The sequence below is a fragment of the Gadus chalcogrammus genome, chromosome 1 (assembly GCF_026213295.1).
Source record: "Gadus chalcogrammus isolate NIFS_2021 chromosome 1, NIFS_Gcha_1.0, whole genome shotgun sequence".
In the NCBI taxonomy this organism is placed as follows: Eukaryota; Metazoa; Chordata; class Actinopteri; order Gadiformes; family Gadidae; genus Gadus; species Gadus chalcogrammus.
Window position 1 is genome coordinate 17,916,083 of NC_079412.1, and position 17,482 is coordinate 17,933,564.

General features: G+C 42.8%; 1 protein-coding gene across 1 annotated transcript in view; it reads right to left on the reverse strand.

Moving 5' to 3' along the window:
* Positions 1-17,482, reverse strand: part of LOC130380034 (death-inducer obliterator 1-like) — an 18,575-nt gene continuing 1,093 nt past the window's right edge. The window contains exons 3-15 of the mRNA XM_056587246.1: positions 17,269-17,392; positions 16,915-17,179; positions 16,267-16,491; positions 15,934-16,108; positions 3,568-4,144; positions 3,287-3,446; positions 2,940-3,056; positions 2,457-2,561; positions 2,183-2,336; positions 1,390-2,038; positions 955-1,108; positions 653-742; positions 1-545 (exon numbers count right to left, since the gene is read on the reverse strand). Of these exons, the coding sequence (XP_056443221.1) occupies positions 342-545; positions 653-742; positions 955-1,108; positions 1,390-2,038; positions 2,183-2,336; positions 2,457-2,561; positions 2,940-3,056; positions 3,287-3,446; positions 3,568-4,144; positions 15,934-16,108; positions 16,267-16,491; positions 16,915-17,179; positions 17,269-17,392 (2,999 nt within the window). The 3' untranslated portion in view covers positions 1-341. The remainder of the gene's footprint in view (positions 546-652; positions 743-954; positions 1,109-1,389; positions 2,039-2,182; positions 2,337-2,456; positions 2,562-2,939; positions 3,057-3,286; positions 3,447-3,567; positions 4,145-15,933; positions 16,109-16,266; positions 16,492-16,914; positions 17,180-17,268; positions 17,393-17,482) is intronic.

Genomic DNA, 17,482 nt, shown 5'->3' on the forward strand with positions numbered 1-17,482 from the left:
GATTGATAGATTTTAGCTAGAAGTCAAATTGGCAATTTCAAAGATTTTCATGTAAATAAATGTTGGTTTAATCATGATGTATCGCTGAATAACATAACCAAATGGTGACTGAGCCTATGCCCCACAGATAAAAGCCTTTGCATTTGTAGTTTTAAGAACTGGGTGATGGAGGCCAAACTGTTTTTATCACTGGGAAAGATTACAGCTTATCACCAAAGCGATCAAAACAAAAAAATCTTCGAGATTGATACTTTAAGCATTCAACATAAACCCTATGTTTTCCTATGTTTTTAACACACAGGGTTAGGGTTAGGGTACAATTAAAAAACAAGTTAAAGCATTTACACACCGGGTCCTTCGAGAGGTTGCAAAATGGATGGGATGGCCTCTTTTGCACCGATCGGAACCAGGTACATGTCCTTGATGTTGCTGGTGCTGTTAGCCACCACACCGAAGCGCCTTCTGCTGCTAAAGTAGGAGAACAGGGACACGTAGGCAACCTCCTCTTCTTCAGTGGCAGGGAGGAAGCGGACCACACAGAGCTCCTATCCAACAAATGAGTGGAATCATTTTAAAGGTCGGAGTTCAACATTTAATCAGTGATTATTTCAGAATTAAGCAAAAACACTGGAATTAGCAAAACATAACTTGCCTTGGTAACTGAGGTTTTCAATCTCTCAACATAATCCCATACAGTTTGAGGCAGGATGCGTCCACCAATCTGTATGGTATCAGGTAGTTCCTACAGCAAGAAAAAGATGACTCATATAATACAACTCTTCAATTATTGTTAGTGTTTATGTTACAATTTTCAGCTGAAGTCCAACAACATTAATGTGCCACTCAATTGACACTTATCAGTCAACCGTAGCTGTCAACCGACATGAAAACATACAGCATGTGAGGCTAGTGAAGAAAGGATGAAATAAATAAACAAAAATAAAAAGTAAATACCGATTTGAGGAGTTCGCCCGATCCAGACACCACGTAGCCCTTTGTCATAAACTTGGCCACACTCAGCATGTTTAGAAAGCCCTTCCACAAGATTGTCTGTTTGGCCAGAAACTGAGTCGTTTCACCATCAGCAGTTGAATGGGAGTGCATGTTCCTGAGAAAATAAAACACAAGGACGACCATGTCGAATATGAGCACACACACCTTTGAAAAATATCAACATTGTTAATACTTTTGTGTCAAGGGAAACAGGGCCAAAGAATCGTTGTAAGCCAATTACTATATAAATCCTGAATGAGAAATTCAGGCTTCACAGCCTGAAGTACAGGACAAAAGTAAGTAAGTGCAATAAGCAGGGCGATGAGCAGGAAGAGCAGAAAATGTTTGCTAGCCTACACTAAGGTTCGGGATAAGGGGCTCATTGTTCCAACATACCTTGCAGACGTTTGATAGAGCCTGAGATCGGCAGATGGAGAGGGCTTCGTCAGGATAGACCTGGGCATCGGTGGCGGGGGAAGTGGCATGGCTGGTGGCATAGTCCTCTCAGAGCTAGCCACTCTCAGAGCGGCGTAGGGTGCCATCTGGTTCTGAGCTGGGCGACTTGGAACGGCTGGTCCGCTGGAAAGGGCTGAGGACCTGTTGGCAGCCGTGCGGGGGTCACGCCTGTTGATGGTCACGACGGAGACGGCTGGAATGACGACAGGTGAGTAGGCTCTGGTGGGGGGCTTCGCCTTGAAGCCATCCGCAGTCGGGGACGCGGGGGAATCCATGACGGGCGAAGCTGGGGACTCTAGGACATGCAAGGCCGGAGACTCCATGACCGGGGAGGCAGGAGACTCAACGATGGAGAGCTCTGGAGAGTCGATAACGAGGCGGGATGAGGGGTCCAGCAGGGGGTTGGTAGGGGAGTCCATGTCAGGGGAGTCGGGTGGGGCCCGCAGAGGGGATTCGTCTCCAGCACAGCTTCTCCAGGGGTTCTCTGGGGGTTTGCTGTATGAGGTGCGCCCATAGTCACGCTTGTCCCTCGGGTCAGAAACCTTTGATCTCTTCTGCGCTGGTTCAGCGTCCTCTTCGGTTATCTGCCCTATAAGCAGAAGAAGTGTTGGTACAATTGGAACTCCCAGCACCAGCGATGAAAACTAATAATTAATTACTGCAATTCTGAATGTAATGATTATTGTGTGTGTACTATTAAGTCTCCTATAATGTAGGGAGGGAGATCATTCACCTGTACATATCCTGCATTTAAGGTCAAACAGGTGAGTCTTGTGCTCTGAAGTTGTGTCTTTCAGCATACAGCTGAGCATGTCCGGAACAGAACTTGTTTTCCCAGGCTGGACTGGTCTGGATCTGGCTGCGAGGGGAATGCCTCTCTTCTGCTCCTTATGATGCAGACGCACACAATGAAGCATAATCACCATATGTTAGTATTCGTTTAGCAAACAATACAGCCCAAGTGAATTACATAACAGCATAAGTATAAATAAGAGAGAGGAGCGCACCATGGTTTTCTCAGACTTGGGAGTACTCAGACTAGGCAGGTCAACCTTCACTGCATCTGGCTTCTGCAGGGAACACTGTGGTGCTTTGCCATCCGTTTCCTTAACCTATCATAACAAATAAAAGGGAAAACAGAGTTGACAAGAGTACACAACACTCAGGACAGATCTCAATCACAGCTTATTCTCAGCTTGTGTTTAAAGGAAATAGGACTATGGTTTGCTGGTGACAGGCGTGTTTCATATATATGTGGATGTATACGTGTGAAACTTGGTCGGAATGGAATGGGTTATATATATGCACTTGTTTAATCAAGGAATCAGGGATTTTAAGTGATTTCATGGCATCATTTTTTTATACTCGTTATTTGAATGTTGACAGAGGTGACTAGAGTGCGGAGATGCACCAGCAGAACGACATGTTCAGGGTTTGTATCATCCTGACTTCAAATGTTGCGTTTTTCAGTTCCGTTTTTGTAACGGTACCTCTTGGGTTTCTTTGCCACTAGGTTCAGGAACCTTGGTGGCCTGCATGTCCTTCTGGCTCATCCGGGCCAGCCTGAAGGGACTTATCTCTCCTCGTATGACCCGGAACAGCAAACCCTGAGGGGACGGAGAACAGGATGCACTCATGAGGCAAGGCTGAATCTCGGGGGATGGGCTAATACCTGGTAGCTAATCAGTTAGTCAATTAATTTAAACTCAAGTAAAGAAATAATGGGATTTTGCTACAACTTTAAATTATTTCAACATAAATGTTTGCTTATTATTCCAGCTATAATTAAGAGGTATTCAATTATTAACATAAACATTAAAGGATTATTTTTACGGACCTTGTTCTTGGGATCTTTCAGGTTGAACATTATGGTTCGGTATTTGTTCATGTACTTGCTGTCCGTGTTGCGGAAGATGTCAAACATCTCCATTTCAATGCTGGTGACGAGCTTGCCAACGTCACTCTCTGACATATCCAACTCTCCACAACTGGTCACCCTAAAGAGAAGAACAAATTGTGTCCATTCAAAGATCAGAACATTAAGCATTAACTGCACACACACATTTTGAGAGTACGGGTTCTAAACCGTCCTGCCAGCGAGCAGACGTTGGTCCTCACCTCTTGAACAGGATGCTGGTAAGGGAACGCTGGATGCTCTGCCTGACCTGGTTGTTGGTCTGGGAGGGGCGGGAGGAGGGGGCGATGGGGGCGGGTGCGACAGGCAGAGTCCGCGTTTCGTTGGCGGCCACCGGGCCAGAGGAGGGCGGAGGGCCCGCCGCAGGGCAGGGTCCCTGACTGGGCGGGGGCGGAGCTGCTGCTGCCGCCGCCGGCTGCTGCTGCTGCTGCTGCTGCTGCTGCTTTTTGGGAATGATGAATGAACCCTTGGCCAGCCTCAGGGGCGGCACCAAGAGAGGTCTTGAGGACGAGGGGCTGGGCGCCACGGGGGTTGGTGTCACGTTGGGTTTGTTGAGGTTGGCGAGCTTGTGCTGAGGCGAGCCCAGCCGTTGTTTCTTGGCGACACCGCCAGTGGTCAGTGTCTTCTTGGTCCTGCCCTGGGTGCTGCCCTGGGTGCTGCCCTGAGGCAGGGGTGTGTCGGCGGTGACGGGAATGGAAGAGGAAGTGGCGGTGTTGGGCTCCTGGGGCACGGAAGGTACAGATTCCCCTTTTGCCTCCATATGTTCAGGGCCCTTGTTTGCTGAAAACCATAAGAGAACAGGGCATTTAGAACGGTACGAGTCCTCATTGGATCATTAATGTGCTACCAAATGTATTATAAGTAAATCGATTTATAAATGTTTTGGCTCTGATAACATTCCTATTTCGAGTGTCCCCCTGTGATGGGGTTATTGGATACATTAATATTTCATGCCTAGTGGGGAATCTCATATGCACAGGATACGCGTGCAGTGTGCATTATCACCACATCCATCATGTGTGTGTGAAAATGTGAGCCCAGGGCTCTGTACAGCATCTACACTGGTAATAAGGGTTACAACAAAGAGAAAGCAGGCAACAATTGGACGATATGTAAAGTAGCAGGTTCATGACGTGTGCTTTGCAAATGTCCCCGTGCCGAGCACTTCTGCATCTTTGTAGAGCCTTACACAATGGCTCAATTATCAGAGCAGTGCTTCATACGTTGAAACAAAGGAAGGAACATGTTTTGGTAATTAATTATTATTCTTGTTTGAAAGAAAAGCTAAAAAAGTGATGTTGTTGGAACTCTACATTTTCACTGTGTGTGTGTGTGTGTGTGTGTGTGTGTGTGTGTGTGTGTGTGTGTGTGTGTGTGTGTGTGTGTGTGTGTGTGTGTGTGTGTGTGTGTGTCTGTGTGTATGTGTATGTGTGTGTGTTATTGCTACAGCCAGTTGCCATAACAACATGATCACTACCGACAGAAGACCAACACATGCCTTGGCTATGCTCATAATGGGCTCATTAAGCTCACAGCGACTATAAATAGAACGTTACTGACAATATCCGTTATAGTAAATTGTAATTGAGTGGAAAATTCAACATTTAAATGATGAAGGGTTTAAGTAGGTCTGTATGAAAGACCAGTAGACACCAACATTGTAGAGCTATTGAACAGAAAGGAAGAGCTATTGTGTAAAGGTATTGCTGATGGGTTACAGCTAGTGCAAAGACCATCAATGACCCCAGCACTCTTAATAATAATAATAATTATAAAACAGCTCAGATATTTATTGTGATACAATCCAGATCAAGATTCAAGATTCAAGTTTGCCATAAGCATATATATCTTGGCTCGGCAGCAATTCATTTCAAAATGTGTAAAAAAAAAAAAAGATTGCTCCGGGGTTTGCTTTGGGTGGTGCCATTGTTTCTAATTTTTATTTTGCAGACTGCAATCCTCCTTGTTCATTGTGAACCGTAACTCCCTCCCCCAAGCAGTCATTGGACCTATCAGACATTTTCAAAAGAGGCTTTTGATGGGCTTGAGGCCAGAATGAACTGCTGAGGAACAGAACCTGAACTCTCAACATCAGGTGGTCTCACGAGGCTCACTCCGAAAAGCACAGGAACAGAAACTGCCCGTAGAGGTATCACTTTGTGTTTGATGTGCCAAGATAAAGTGCTACACTTTTGTATGAACAGGAATGGTGGACCGTATCGTTTGTGTCCAGTATAGCTTGTTGTATAGCTATATCTGAAAGATTTAATACAGTGTTGAACAGTTTCTTTCGAAATTCCTCTTCTCTAAAATCAATACCTGACCTTACATTCTATAGGTGCCTCAATTTGACAAACATAATGTCGACAGGTTGGCATTGTGCATTCAATGCACATCTGTACCGCACATGTATGCAAAATTCAAATGGCAATGCAATTTGCAATTCAATTAGTCATTACATTATGCACTTATTAAATGTATAATTACATTATACATTTAATAATGTAATTTGAAAATACGTTATTCAAAGTGTATTTTAATATGCAAAGTGACAATGAAATCGTCAATTCAATTTGAAAAAGTTATAACAATAAAAATAGAATAACATTTCTATTTCACAATAACAAATCTTATTTGTTGTTTTATTGGTCCTTAATGTGCTGAGTAAACAAGGTGCAAGTAAATAAGGTGCAAATTGATTCCGGAATTGATTTTTGTTAGAGGACCAATCACAGCCCTAGCCATCTCCGTTGCGTCTACAGATAGTTTAAAAATATAGGATGAGCACGTAAGCTACGGAGAGGGAGAGGGCTCTCCGTGTCTATGTAAAGCACTTTACGGAGGAGTATAAACCGGCCTTTACCAGAGAATGTCTAATATTTGGTTGGGCTGACGAGGAAGTGACGTAGTTCTTGCCCTGACACGATACGCTTTGCAAAATCTTTTGCAAAATCTTTGGCAGATTGAAATGTCACTTGAATTCTGCAACACACAGAGCGTGGTGAAGTGCATTGCAATCACGTGGGCACTATAGCTTTTCCATTCTAATAAAGGCACTAAAAAAATGTGACATGCTATTCTATTTCTATTGTTATAACTTTTTCAAATGGAATTTAGGATTTAATTGTCACTTTGCATATTAAAATACACTTTGAATGACGTATTTTCAAATTACATTATTAAATTGCAAAATGAATTGTCAATTGCATAATGTAATGACATATTGAATTGCAAATTGCAAATTGCATTGCCATTTGAATTTTGCTACATATATGCATCCATACACATGCGATATTGTGTGCATGGTCAATCTTTAGAAATCGTTGTTTTTTATACAAATTAAAGTTTTGGAGCCAGTTGATTTGCGAGGTCGTATTTAATATATATATTATATACTTCAAAGTAAAAAGATCTATGTATTTACGTATGTATGTATGTATGTATGTATGTATGTATGTATGTATGTATGTATGTATGTATGTATGTATGTATGTATGTATGTATGTATGTATGCATGCATGCATGCATGCATGCATGTATGTATGCATGTATGTATGTATGTATGTATGTATGTATGCATGCATACATTCATGCATACATTCATGCATGCATGTATCTATGTATGCATGTAGGTTGTATCTCTGCAAAAAAAAAAGAATGCAAGTGCCATGTGAATCACAGTTGCCTTTTCGTTTTGAAAAAAAAAAAACTACGGTACCTAAAATAACATTTTGGGTCGGTTACCCTTTAGTCAAAACGAAAAGTCTTTGAGGAATTGGCTGAGAAATTGGGAACATCACTCCTGCGGGATTGAGTGCATGGTCAATCTTCAGAAATCTTTGCTTTTTTCATACCAATAAAAGTTTGTAACTGTGTGCTCGTGTTTGTTAACTCTGGTATGTTTGCCCCCCCCCCCCTCCAGTTCAGACAGATTTCCAGACATGGCTCGGGATCGGCCCAATCACAGCCGCTCCAATATTGGAACAGGCGTGATGCGATTAGAACCAAGAAGGCTGTTGCTAATGTGTCACATGTTTGATCTGATTGGTTGTAGGTCTTTTCAATTGCATCCAGAAGCCATTGATAATAACACCCCTTGGAAATCGAAAATTAACTGAGCAGTTGATGACTAATACTAATATGCGAATCGTTCTGGCAATGTCCGGCAAAAAGAAAGTCACTCAGTAATCAATTACTTCCAAACTGAGCCTTTGCATGCTATTAAATAAATACTAGATATTCATCAAGCCATATATAAATAATTTATCTAAATATCCTACTATATGGTTTCAACGATGGCCGCCCTAACAAACTCAACCTCTGAATATCCAAGGTCTGATTTCCCCATGCATTAATTTGGAGAAAAAACAGCATTTCTTATGTCAAGATAATGAAACTGCTCACAGAAGGAGAGCAGCATTTCAGGTAGCCTCGGCGCGGCCGTTTGGGCCACAATAGGGTTCAAGGATACCGTTCTCACCATAACAAACCATACCAAATCTATAGGAGCAGAATCACCCTACTCTAGTTTTATCTAAGGTTTACAATTGGTGTTACTTCCAAAAGTAGCATTTCACGTTCACATCACCGATTCGTCAAGGGTTAACCCTAAGATTTAAAGGTGTGCTGGACTTGATTGTGATCTGGTATAACGATTTAATCGAATGGAGGCTTTCAGGCTACCCACTTTGGATCGCAATCCCACAATCCAAGTACCTTTATGGGAAAAGTATTGTGACTGCTGTCTGGCTATTCGATGGACTTTCCTCCAAGGTGATATTATATCACCAGGTGTGAGTTTGATTATCCCATTATCTGCCTCTTCTGACATCACAAGTGGGCGTGTCCACCTAGATGTATGCTGGATATAGAGCTCGTATGTCCGCCCCTTCTGGTAGACCCCCATGGGACCTTTGAGATTGTAAAATATGAATGGGTTTCAATGGAGAAAGTGATTATTTTCCCTTCCCAGTCTTTATATGCCCTGGATTATTGATTGTGGATTTAAATGATAATTGTTCATGTCAAGAGTTTGACCATTTATTGTGCAATTGTTCAGTTAAAGGCTGTAGAGGAAAAACAATGAGAAAGACTACACGTCTCGTACGTGACGTCACGCTCCCTGAAACTGGCGCGGACAAGACCGTCAATCTCCCCATTGGCAAAACTGAAAATCGACACATGCCCCGACTTATAATGGTTTTCACCTCCTTCGATGCTGTTATCCTCCCCTTGGAAAAGTGCGGTGAAGTGGAGCAGAGAGATCGCCATGTCTGTACAAGAGCGGCCTCACACAAAACCTAACATTATCAAACTTCCTCACTAATTGTTTTTGTTTTCTTTACATGAAAAATTATAATTTAAATCCACAAACAACCTATGTGTAATCCAGGGCACATGAAGACCAGGACCAGCAAATAATTACTTTCTCTTCATTGAAACCCATTCAATGAAGAGAAAGCCCTGAGGTTCCATGGGGGTCACCCGTCAGTTTACCAGCCTACCCAGTGGATTGCATGGACCTATTAAAGAAAGGACAGCGGATTAAAAAATGGCGCCCATTCATTCCTATGAAAACTGCTCAATGGCGCCGGGCAACATCAAGGAGAGATTTGCTTCCGCATCATGGGAGCCCGCCACGCCCTAGTGCATGACGTGCCGGATGTAGAAATATTCTCGTTGTCTAGCATTGTTAGCATTGTAGCATCATAAGCGAGAGGTCTGTCTACACATCCCTCGGCGACTTTAAGTAATAAAAAGTCAACACAGTGCCTAAAAACAGCCGACGTCATTCATGTTAAGTAAAAGGAAAATCCGGACACGAGAAGTTAACGGAGCCGTGCACTGAGCCCTCTCGGAGGCCGGGCCGAAACAACATGTGTTCTACTACGACTCCTTTCAGCTGCCCACCCCTCCTACTGCTTATAAAACGCTTGAGGTGGCGTTTTTTTTAAAAGAGAAAACTTACATTTTATAAGTACATGGTATAAAGATAATAATGAGCCTTTGATTGATATCCAGACATAAGTACATGGTATAAAGATAATAATGAGCCTTTGATTGATATCCAGACATTTTTTTCTGCGGAGACACATTCCTGTTCCCCACTTGTATTAGAGTGAACAGAGATATCTACTTCTGGGCCCCTTGTATCGTGGGACCCGTCCACAGCCCGCATAAACAGCTGCAATAACAGGCTTGGCCGCTGAGCACTGGAGGATTGCGGAAGTATTCACTGTTCCCAGGGGCTTGGTGGATTGTAGCAAACGTTGCTCATCCATCCGACATACATCTAGGTGGACAGGCCCACTTGCGATGTCGGAAGATGCCGATTTTCAAAACTGCTTGTAACTGCTAATCACACTCACACCTGGTGGTATAATGTGTCACCTTTAAGACGTAGAAACACCAAAAGTATTTATACTTATATTTTCCCTCGATTTGAAATCAATCGTAAATCTGTATTTTAATCAATTGAAATGTTTGTATTTTGCCATACACTTTTGAAATCTGATTAAAAAAAACAAGTCAAGGAAAGAAACGGGGCACAGTCGTTTGTTTGAGGAATTGGGGGAGGGGGAAACACACCCACAAACACTGTGGGTGTGTGTATTAGTCTGTAGGCCTACATTACTCTGCCATTGTCTCTGTTCTGCAGGACTTCACCTCAGGACTAAGGGAATAGTGTACATGCCTTGGATGTTATCAAAGCATTTCTGGTGCTTGTGTTTAACGATTGGCTGAGCAGCCCTCTGCATGATCTTCTGTGTGTACAGAGCATATGTTGTGATTTAATGGATGTTTGAGAAGGTTGTTGGTGAAGAAAACAACAAAGAACTAGAGTTAAGAATGTCAGAGAGGACTAACAAGCCCCAATGACAATCGGACCCCTAGTTGGTTTAGGTAGCACACCGTCCCTAAAGCCAGAGATGATTGAGGGACCAGAATTCAATGAAGTTCTAAACGTTCCACAATATCATGCTACCTTGGAAACTCTGAAACCTGTGATAAGTGCAGTGTTAACATGTTGATCTTAGTGTGACAAGTGGGAGAGATGAAGAGGTTGACAAGGATTAATGGTAATTATGTCAAAGTAAACTTAAGTATGACATGAATATGAAATGAAATACACTGCCATCATAGACTATTGTGATTTCTTTAACTGAGAGGACCAGGACACATTTCGGTACATTGTGTGCGAAGATATTTCTACTTAAATAAGTAATTGGTATAGTATATACATATATTGTATAGTCAATATTATAGATATTGAAGGACATTTTTTGGCTGAAACTAATGTTAACGTAAATTACTTTTATATTTGTTGTAACTAAGATTCCATTGTATTATTCAAAACAGCTTAACTTAATTAGTTCCGTTTGATTATTAAGCAAAAACCCGTAATCCCTTTAAAAATGTAAAAGGTGGTGAAGCTGTGCTGGTCCCTGCATCTCGAGAGATGTGGACAAATCCTCCACAGCCACTGCAAGGCTTGGTGGTTGTTGTGGCTGAAAAGTGTTGCACTGTTATGTAAATGGCTCCAAACTGACCAAGCGCCTTCTCGACCAAGTGCTAAAAAATCTCAATATACCTTCTGAGACTCATCTTCACTGGACAAATTCACAAGGACTCCTTTTGGTTGTTTGACGGGTGTGTTGTTAAATTAGTTGATTCACTCATAAAAAAACACTGGCTGAAGACTGGATGGATCGTCTCTGATGATTTAATCAATTACTGTGGTGATGAAGGGAACTTAATGGCATGGACAGAAACGTTTGTTGATGGAGGGTTTTAAGATGCTGCAGGCAACATTCAATAGTTGTAAAGAGAGGGCAGAAATTAGAATGGAGTTTGAAAGTGTAGAAGAAAAAAAAACACATCCCTCTCAGATATAATAGCTTATTGATTGCTCGGGCCTTTCTAACCAATTGCACTCAAATTAAAGCTCTTAAATTTTTTATCTACCAAACATTTAGGTAGCTATAAAATATATATATATATATATATATATATATATATGATTCTTTGTGTAATCATTTGTAAAATATACATAATATGATTAAATAGAAACTCTTGGCTCCTAGTTTTCCCATTAGAAAATATATGGCTACATTACTTTGATGTCTGTTTATGTATAATTATGAAAAAAAAAAAAAGGTTAAATCATCAATAGTAATGCGTCAAAGATGTACCCTTGCAGAACTAATTGTATTCCAACGTCATTTTTCTTTGAGCAGGAACTATTTTTAATAATGGCCTCTGAACATACGTTTTTTGGTCGTACAGCTCTCAGTCGGCCAGCAGAGGGTGCTTATGCACTACATATATAAAGAAGACAAAAAGGTCAAAATGACGATCCCGACGACGACCTGACAAGACCTTTTTAACTCAAAACTGCATCGAATAAAACGACATCCAACATGTATTTGCGAACAAAAGGTTTCGGTCGTAATAAACAGCCAATTGCTTTTGAAAAAGGATAAGACTGCTGACCATCTCCTCCACTGCCAAGTATAGCCAACCATCTTGTAGACCTAAAAGGACGTAAATATTCTCCTACTCCATTAACCCACACTAAAGCCACAAATCAATGTGTCCAATGCGTATGTCTGCATGTTGTAGTTCTGTAAAAAAAGGTTCCATTGCAAAAATATCCCAATATGCCAATCTGAAGTGTGTGTGTGTGTGTGTGTGTGTGTGTGTGTGTGTGTGTGTGTGTGTGTGTGTGTGTGTTTCCAGTCCGAACACAGCTGACTACGGCCAGAAATGACAAGGCAGCAAGTCTGGTCAGATGTCTGCTGATTGGAGTTATGTGAGAAAGAAGCTGCTCTGGCACAGATTTTACGATCATAAATGCAATAAAAACATTAATAACGTACGGTCACACCATGTGCAATGCTTAATTTAGTAGGCTGTGTGCTACAGGGCAACGGTAAACTCTGGACTCCAAGGGGCCCATGTGCAGCCTCAGATCTTTGTGCTACGATCAATCTTTTGCACTGTTACATACATTTTTGTAGATGACCAATATCTGACAAAGTGTGACCAGATCTCTGCCCTGAATGGCTAGACATGCGGCCAGTTACAATTACTATTTCTATGTTTCATCAAACAGAAAGTATCCTAATTGCAACTTTGCATAAAAAGTATTAGCATCTATTGCTAATATTAATGTGCAAAGGAGGAGGAGCCAGCAGCAACACATGAAATAAAACAGTCCAACCTGTTGTTAAATGGCCAGAGATCAGATAAGTGTCTGATATAGGACCACATATGACCCTGATTCAGATCAGATTCCTGTTATGAGGTCGTAAAATAAAGTAACCTGAATACATGTTATGTGGTCCCTAGGTGTGTGTGTGTGTGTGTGGGGGGGGGGGGGGGGGGGAGGAGGGGAATTCCTGAGTGACTAAATGTCTGCAGTATCGATACCCCAGTACCAGCTGCGCTTTCTCACTCTCCTTCCTCCTACAGCGAGCTGACAAGACACACAGCACTGCAGGGCCCACGGAACCCAGTGTCCTCTGACTCACTCGTATGGTCATCCCTCGCAGTAATTCGTCCCTTACTAGTCTTTCGGCTGTCATACCTTGTAAATATGGTATATTTATTTTTTAATAAAAAAATCTAAAAACTTGGATGGCATAAATTCGTTCCTGTGGTATCAAGAAGTCGTACGTGTCATGACACACACATTGTATGCAGACGACAAGTATGTATGTATGTATGCATGCATGTTTGAGTTGTATCTCTGCAAACAAATTAATGTAAGTGCACATGCCATGTGCATCACAGGAGGATTTTCACTTTGACTGAAGGGCAATCTACCTAAAATTTGTTATTATAACACCTTATAAAATTATCTCAGATGTGGTTTTGCTGAGACAAATCCATGCATCATAACCCACAAATCATTAAGATAGCCCTTGCTTGTTCGACCCAAAGGCAACTATAGTTACTCTTGCCTTTTTAAATTTGCACATCTCCTTTAGGAAACCTTCATGTGCCATGATGCCCGAAACAATGCAAGCCACTTACTACCTATCTATAAGGCAATGAATATTTACTTCTCTTTCTGCTACACATGAAACCTGGTGATGCAAAATGTATCAGTGCTCAGAGGTTGGGGAAGAGAAGTTAGGACTAGATGACCAGTTAAAGGAGACATATTATACCACCAGGTGAGATTGTGATTAGCCGTTACAAGCTGAAAATCTGTGTCTTCTGACATCACGAGTGGGCGTGTCCACCCAGATGTATGCTGGATAGATGAGCAACGTTTGCTTCAGTCCACTGGGTAGGCTGGTAGACTATCCAGCACACATCTAGGTGGACACGCCCACTTGGGATGTCGGAAGATGCAGATTTTCAAAACGGCTTGTAACTGCTAATCACACTCACACCTGGTGGTATAACATGTACCCATTAAGATGACTGGAGTCTCTGCTACAGGGTGAATAGTTTGTTGCTGTTGGCCAAGTTGTGCAAGAAATCCAAACTTTTCCCTAAATGTTGGTGTTAAGAAACACATCCTTTTTGTTCCTTAGAAAGAAGTGCTATTGACCACTGAATCCTGATGCAATGACGTGTAGAGGTCGTATGTATGCATGATTCCTGAATCCTGAATCCTAGATGATAAAACCTTTGCAGCCCCAAACCCAAAAAAATGATTGTGTTCCACACGGGCTGAGGAATTTGGAACATGTAACTCACTCAGGCCTGCTACGTCTTTAACTGCCAGTTTTCTTTGTGGAATGGTACCGACGGCTTTTTGGGTGGAGGCCGCTGATGCTTTTCTCTGACATCATCTTCATTGTTGACACCTTGGGATCGGTCTGTGCACCCAGATGTCAGTCCTCCCATTCCACGGCCGGGGTGGAGCACCGTGGCTTGTCATTCATTCTTGAACCCCCCCCCTCGCCCCGATTGACCCAGTTTTACCCAAGTTATTACGGACAGTTGTATGGTTTGATGGCTGGCCAGAGAGTAATGGTGTATGCGTGTCAATGTTTGTGTGTGAAAGAGGATGAATGACTTAAAGCCCTGAGAGCTGCACTGTACTATCCATGAACTTTTCCTTCAGTCAGAAAAGTTTGTGCATCAGATTCCAACGGACAAGGAAAGTGTTTTGTGATTGATATTGAATGTAGTGTGTATGGTCGTGGGTGTCCTTCCTTTCGAAATATAGAAGAAAGTTGCTTTGTGAGTTTGTTCTCCTGGTGCAGATGCTATGTAGGTCACAGCAATTTGTGTGTCAAGCAAAAAAACAACAACTGGTGAGCAGAAGAGAAATCCAAAGCAGACCAACGTTGTTTTGCTGCTACATCCCCAAGCAACAGGCCATGGACCGATTCAGTGGTAGTGGTGAGTAGGACAACGCTGAATGTTCTTCTTCCTCAAGGGCAGGTTATCACCCCAGAACTCAACCTCATTAAGCAACCCGTCATGTATTCACCAAATGCTGAGTATACAGGGGTGTCTGCTTTCTCATAGGGTTTCGAACGAAGGTTGAGGATCGATGGGCACTATTTAAGGCCAACCCAGCTTTTAAACCTTTTCCCAAAAAGAAAGTGTGTTGATGCCGGCTATCTGTTAGATAGCAGATCATTACTGAATGTACTGTATGGACTAAAATTGTGGGCTAAAAAGTATAGTAACAGTATAGTACAAAACTTAAAAGGGTTTACTGAGAGGATGAGTATACAATTGCATATACAAATATATGCTGATCAGAAACCGCAAGAAAGGGCCAAACTAAATAAAAGGGCTTGCCTACTAACAATCTGGAGAAATCACTCACAATATTTTGGACCCTAAGATATTCATATTTTAAGATGACGTGGGAGTTTTGAATGCGACTGTCATTTCCAGAGAATTGTGAAAGAAGATAACTAAATCTGCAGTGTTAGGTTACGAGTTAAGGTGTTGGGGGGGGTTCTTCTATGTCAAGTTCTTCCAATTTGCCCTGTCTTTCTTCACTGTTCAATAAAATAATTGTACAGCGTATGCTTTGTAACGTGTACATTGGCAGTAGTGTGGCAGTGCTGATGGTGTTCACATTGATATTGGGAACTGGAGTATTCAGACCAATTCCTGCTGTACGGGGTGGTTTGTGTCTATTCAGCTTCTGCATCGGTACTTTGAAAACGTGGTTTTGAGTCACATTTGCAACCAAATTGAGTGTGGCCGGTATACTGAAATGCAGACCCCTCAAGATTGACATGTACTGAATATAGATGTACATTCACTGAAGAAAGCAAAATAAAAAAGCGAACATACTTACCCATTGCTGAACTCTGCTAAATAAAATCTTTGTGTGTGTGTGTGTGTGTGTGTGTGTGTGTGTGTGTGTGTGTGTGTGTGTGTGTGTGTGTGTGTGTGTGTGTGTGTGTGTGTGTGTGTGTGTGTGTGTGTGTGTGTGTGTGTGTGTGTGTGTGTGTGTGTGTGTGTGTGTGTTCCCTTGCCTGGGACTACAAGTTGGAGATGTTGGCCTGTTTGTGATTTCACTGATTCATTTGAGGGTCTGTCGTGAGCCAGTTGGATGTGTTTGTGCAGTGAAAGATACCTACAGGCCATGCACAACACAGGCGACGCCTCTACAGGAGCAGCCTCAACTGCACTGAGGCTGGAATGACAGTCGAGGGGAGACGCTGCCTCTTTCTGACCCCCATCACCTTGCTGCTCCTCTTCATGTTCCTTCAGTTGCTCTGCCACACTCTGAGTCACCCCACCCGACCTCTGACCCTGTGGACAAAACATCGACCACAAAGAGTAAAGAACCAATACTCACGAGACCAGAGTATGTATCTTACAGGGAAATGAGGATGATAAGGTTGAATCAAACACAAACAAGGGAAAATGAGCACAGAAAAAGCACGTTCAGACTATGTTTGATTCTTTACCCTGGCGGCAGCTTTTCTCTGCGGTCGACTTCTGGGCTTGGGCTCGGTAAGGGACTTCATGGTGACTGCTGCATGCTTGAGGATACAATCAGTGCCACAGTACACAGAGTCTTGCAAGGCCTGTTTGGGGCAACTGGGGCCGATGCAGAGAGGAAACGAGCTGCCCGTCTCCGTCTTAATCTCAGGCGCTGGCCCGGCCTGCTCCGGCGTCACCTCAGCAGCCCCCTGAAAGCAGAGTTCAGTCTTAGGCCGTGTTCTAAACTACGATCATACATCCAGCTGGAGAGCACCTGAGATGGATCATACATCCAGCTGGAGAGCACCTGAGATGGATCATACATCCAGCTGGAGAGAACCCGAGATGGATGGCAGTCACACCCAGCCGAGGTTCACGTCGACAATATGGTCACATGCATTACGTTGTATAAATTTAGCTGACGCTTTTGTCTGAAGAGATGTACAATAGGTGCATACAACATGCCTCTAAGCGACAACTCCCATGTTCACAATCATGATGGCAATCTTCTTTTCATTCTTCTTTGGTTACATAAACACAGAACTCAAAACATTAGAAAATAAGATATACATTGTTGGCAAAAAAGACTTTCAGCAGTTCAACCAATATGCCAGGGCTCTATTCCCTCCTACCTTGCTTTCCTGCTGCTTGGGGACCTCTACTACTGTTTCGACAGAAGCAGTAGATGCGAGAACATTCGGCAAGCCTGTTGGAATTGCTCTCTCAGACAAATCTTCAGACGGGACGTCAGCAAGGAGTGATCTTTGTTTCTTGTTGGTGCAGGTAGGACAGTTGTACTCTTCTCTTCGCCTCTCCATGGAACGACCCTGTGCTTCGCTGATGCCAACACAGTCTCCGTGTAACCACTCCTGGCAGCCATCGCAGCAGATCATGAACCTAGGAGACGTGGACACGAGAAAATAAATGATAGCCAGGAGGGGCTTACAAACGTTAAAGGCGCTTACGTTGCAACGAGTGACGAGTACCTTTTGTTGTGTTTCTGACGGCAGATACAGTACAGGGCGTTGGGGTCGTAGCCTTCGCTGTCGGAAATACTCGAATAGCCCCTCTCCTCATCAACTCTCCCGTCCTCTGGATCGTCATATTGGCCTGGGGTGCCATCGGCAGACTGTTCAGGGTCACTGTCCAAGATTATGCAGTCAGAGTCTATAAGTTTGCTGGGACTGTTGGATGAGTCCA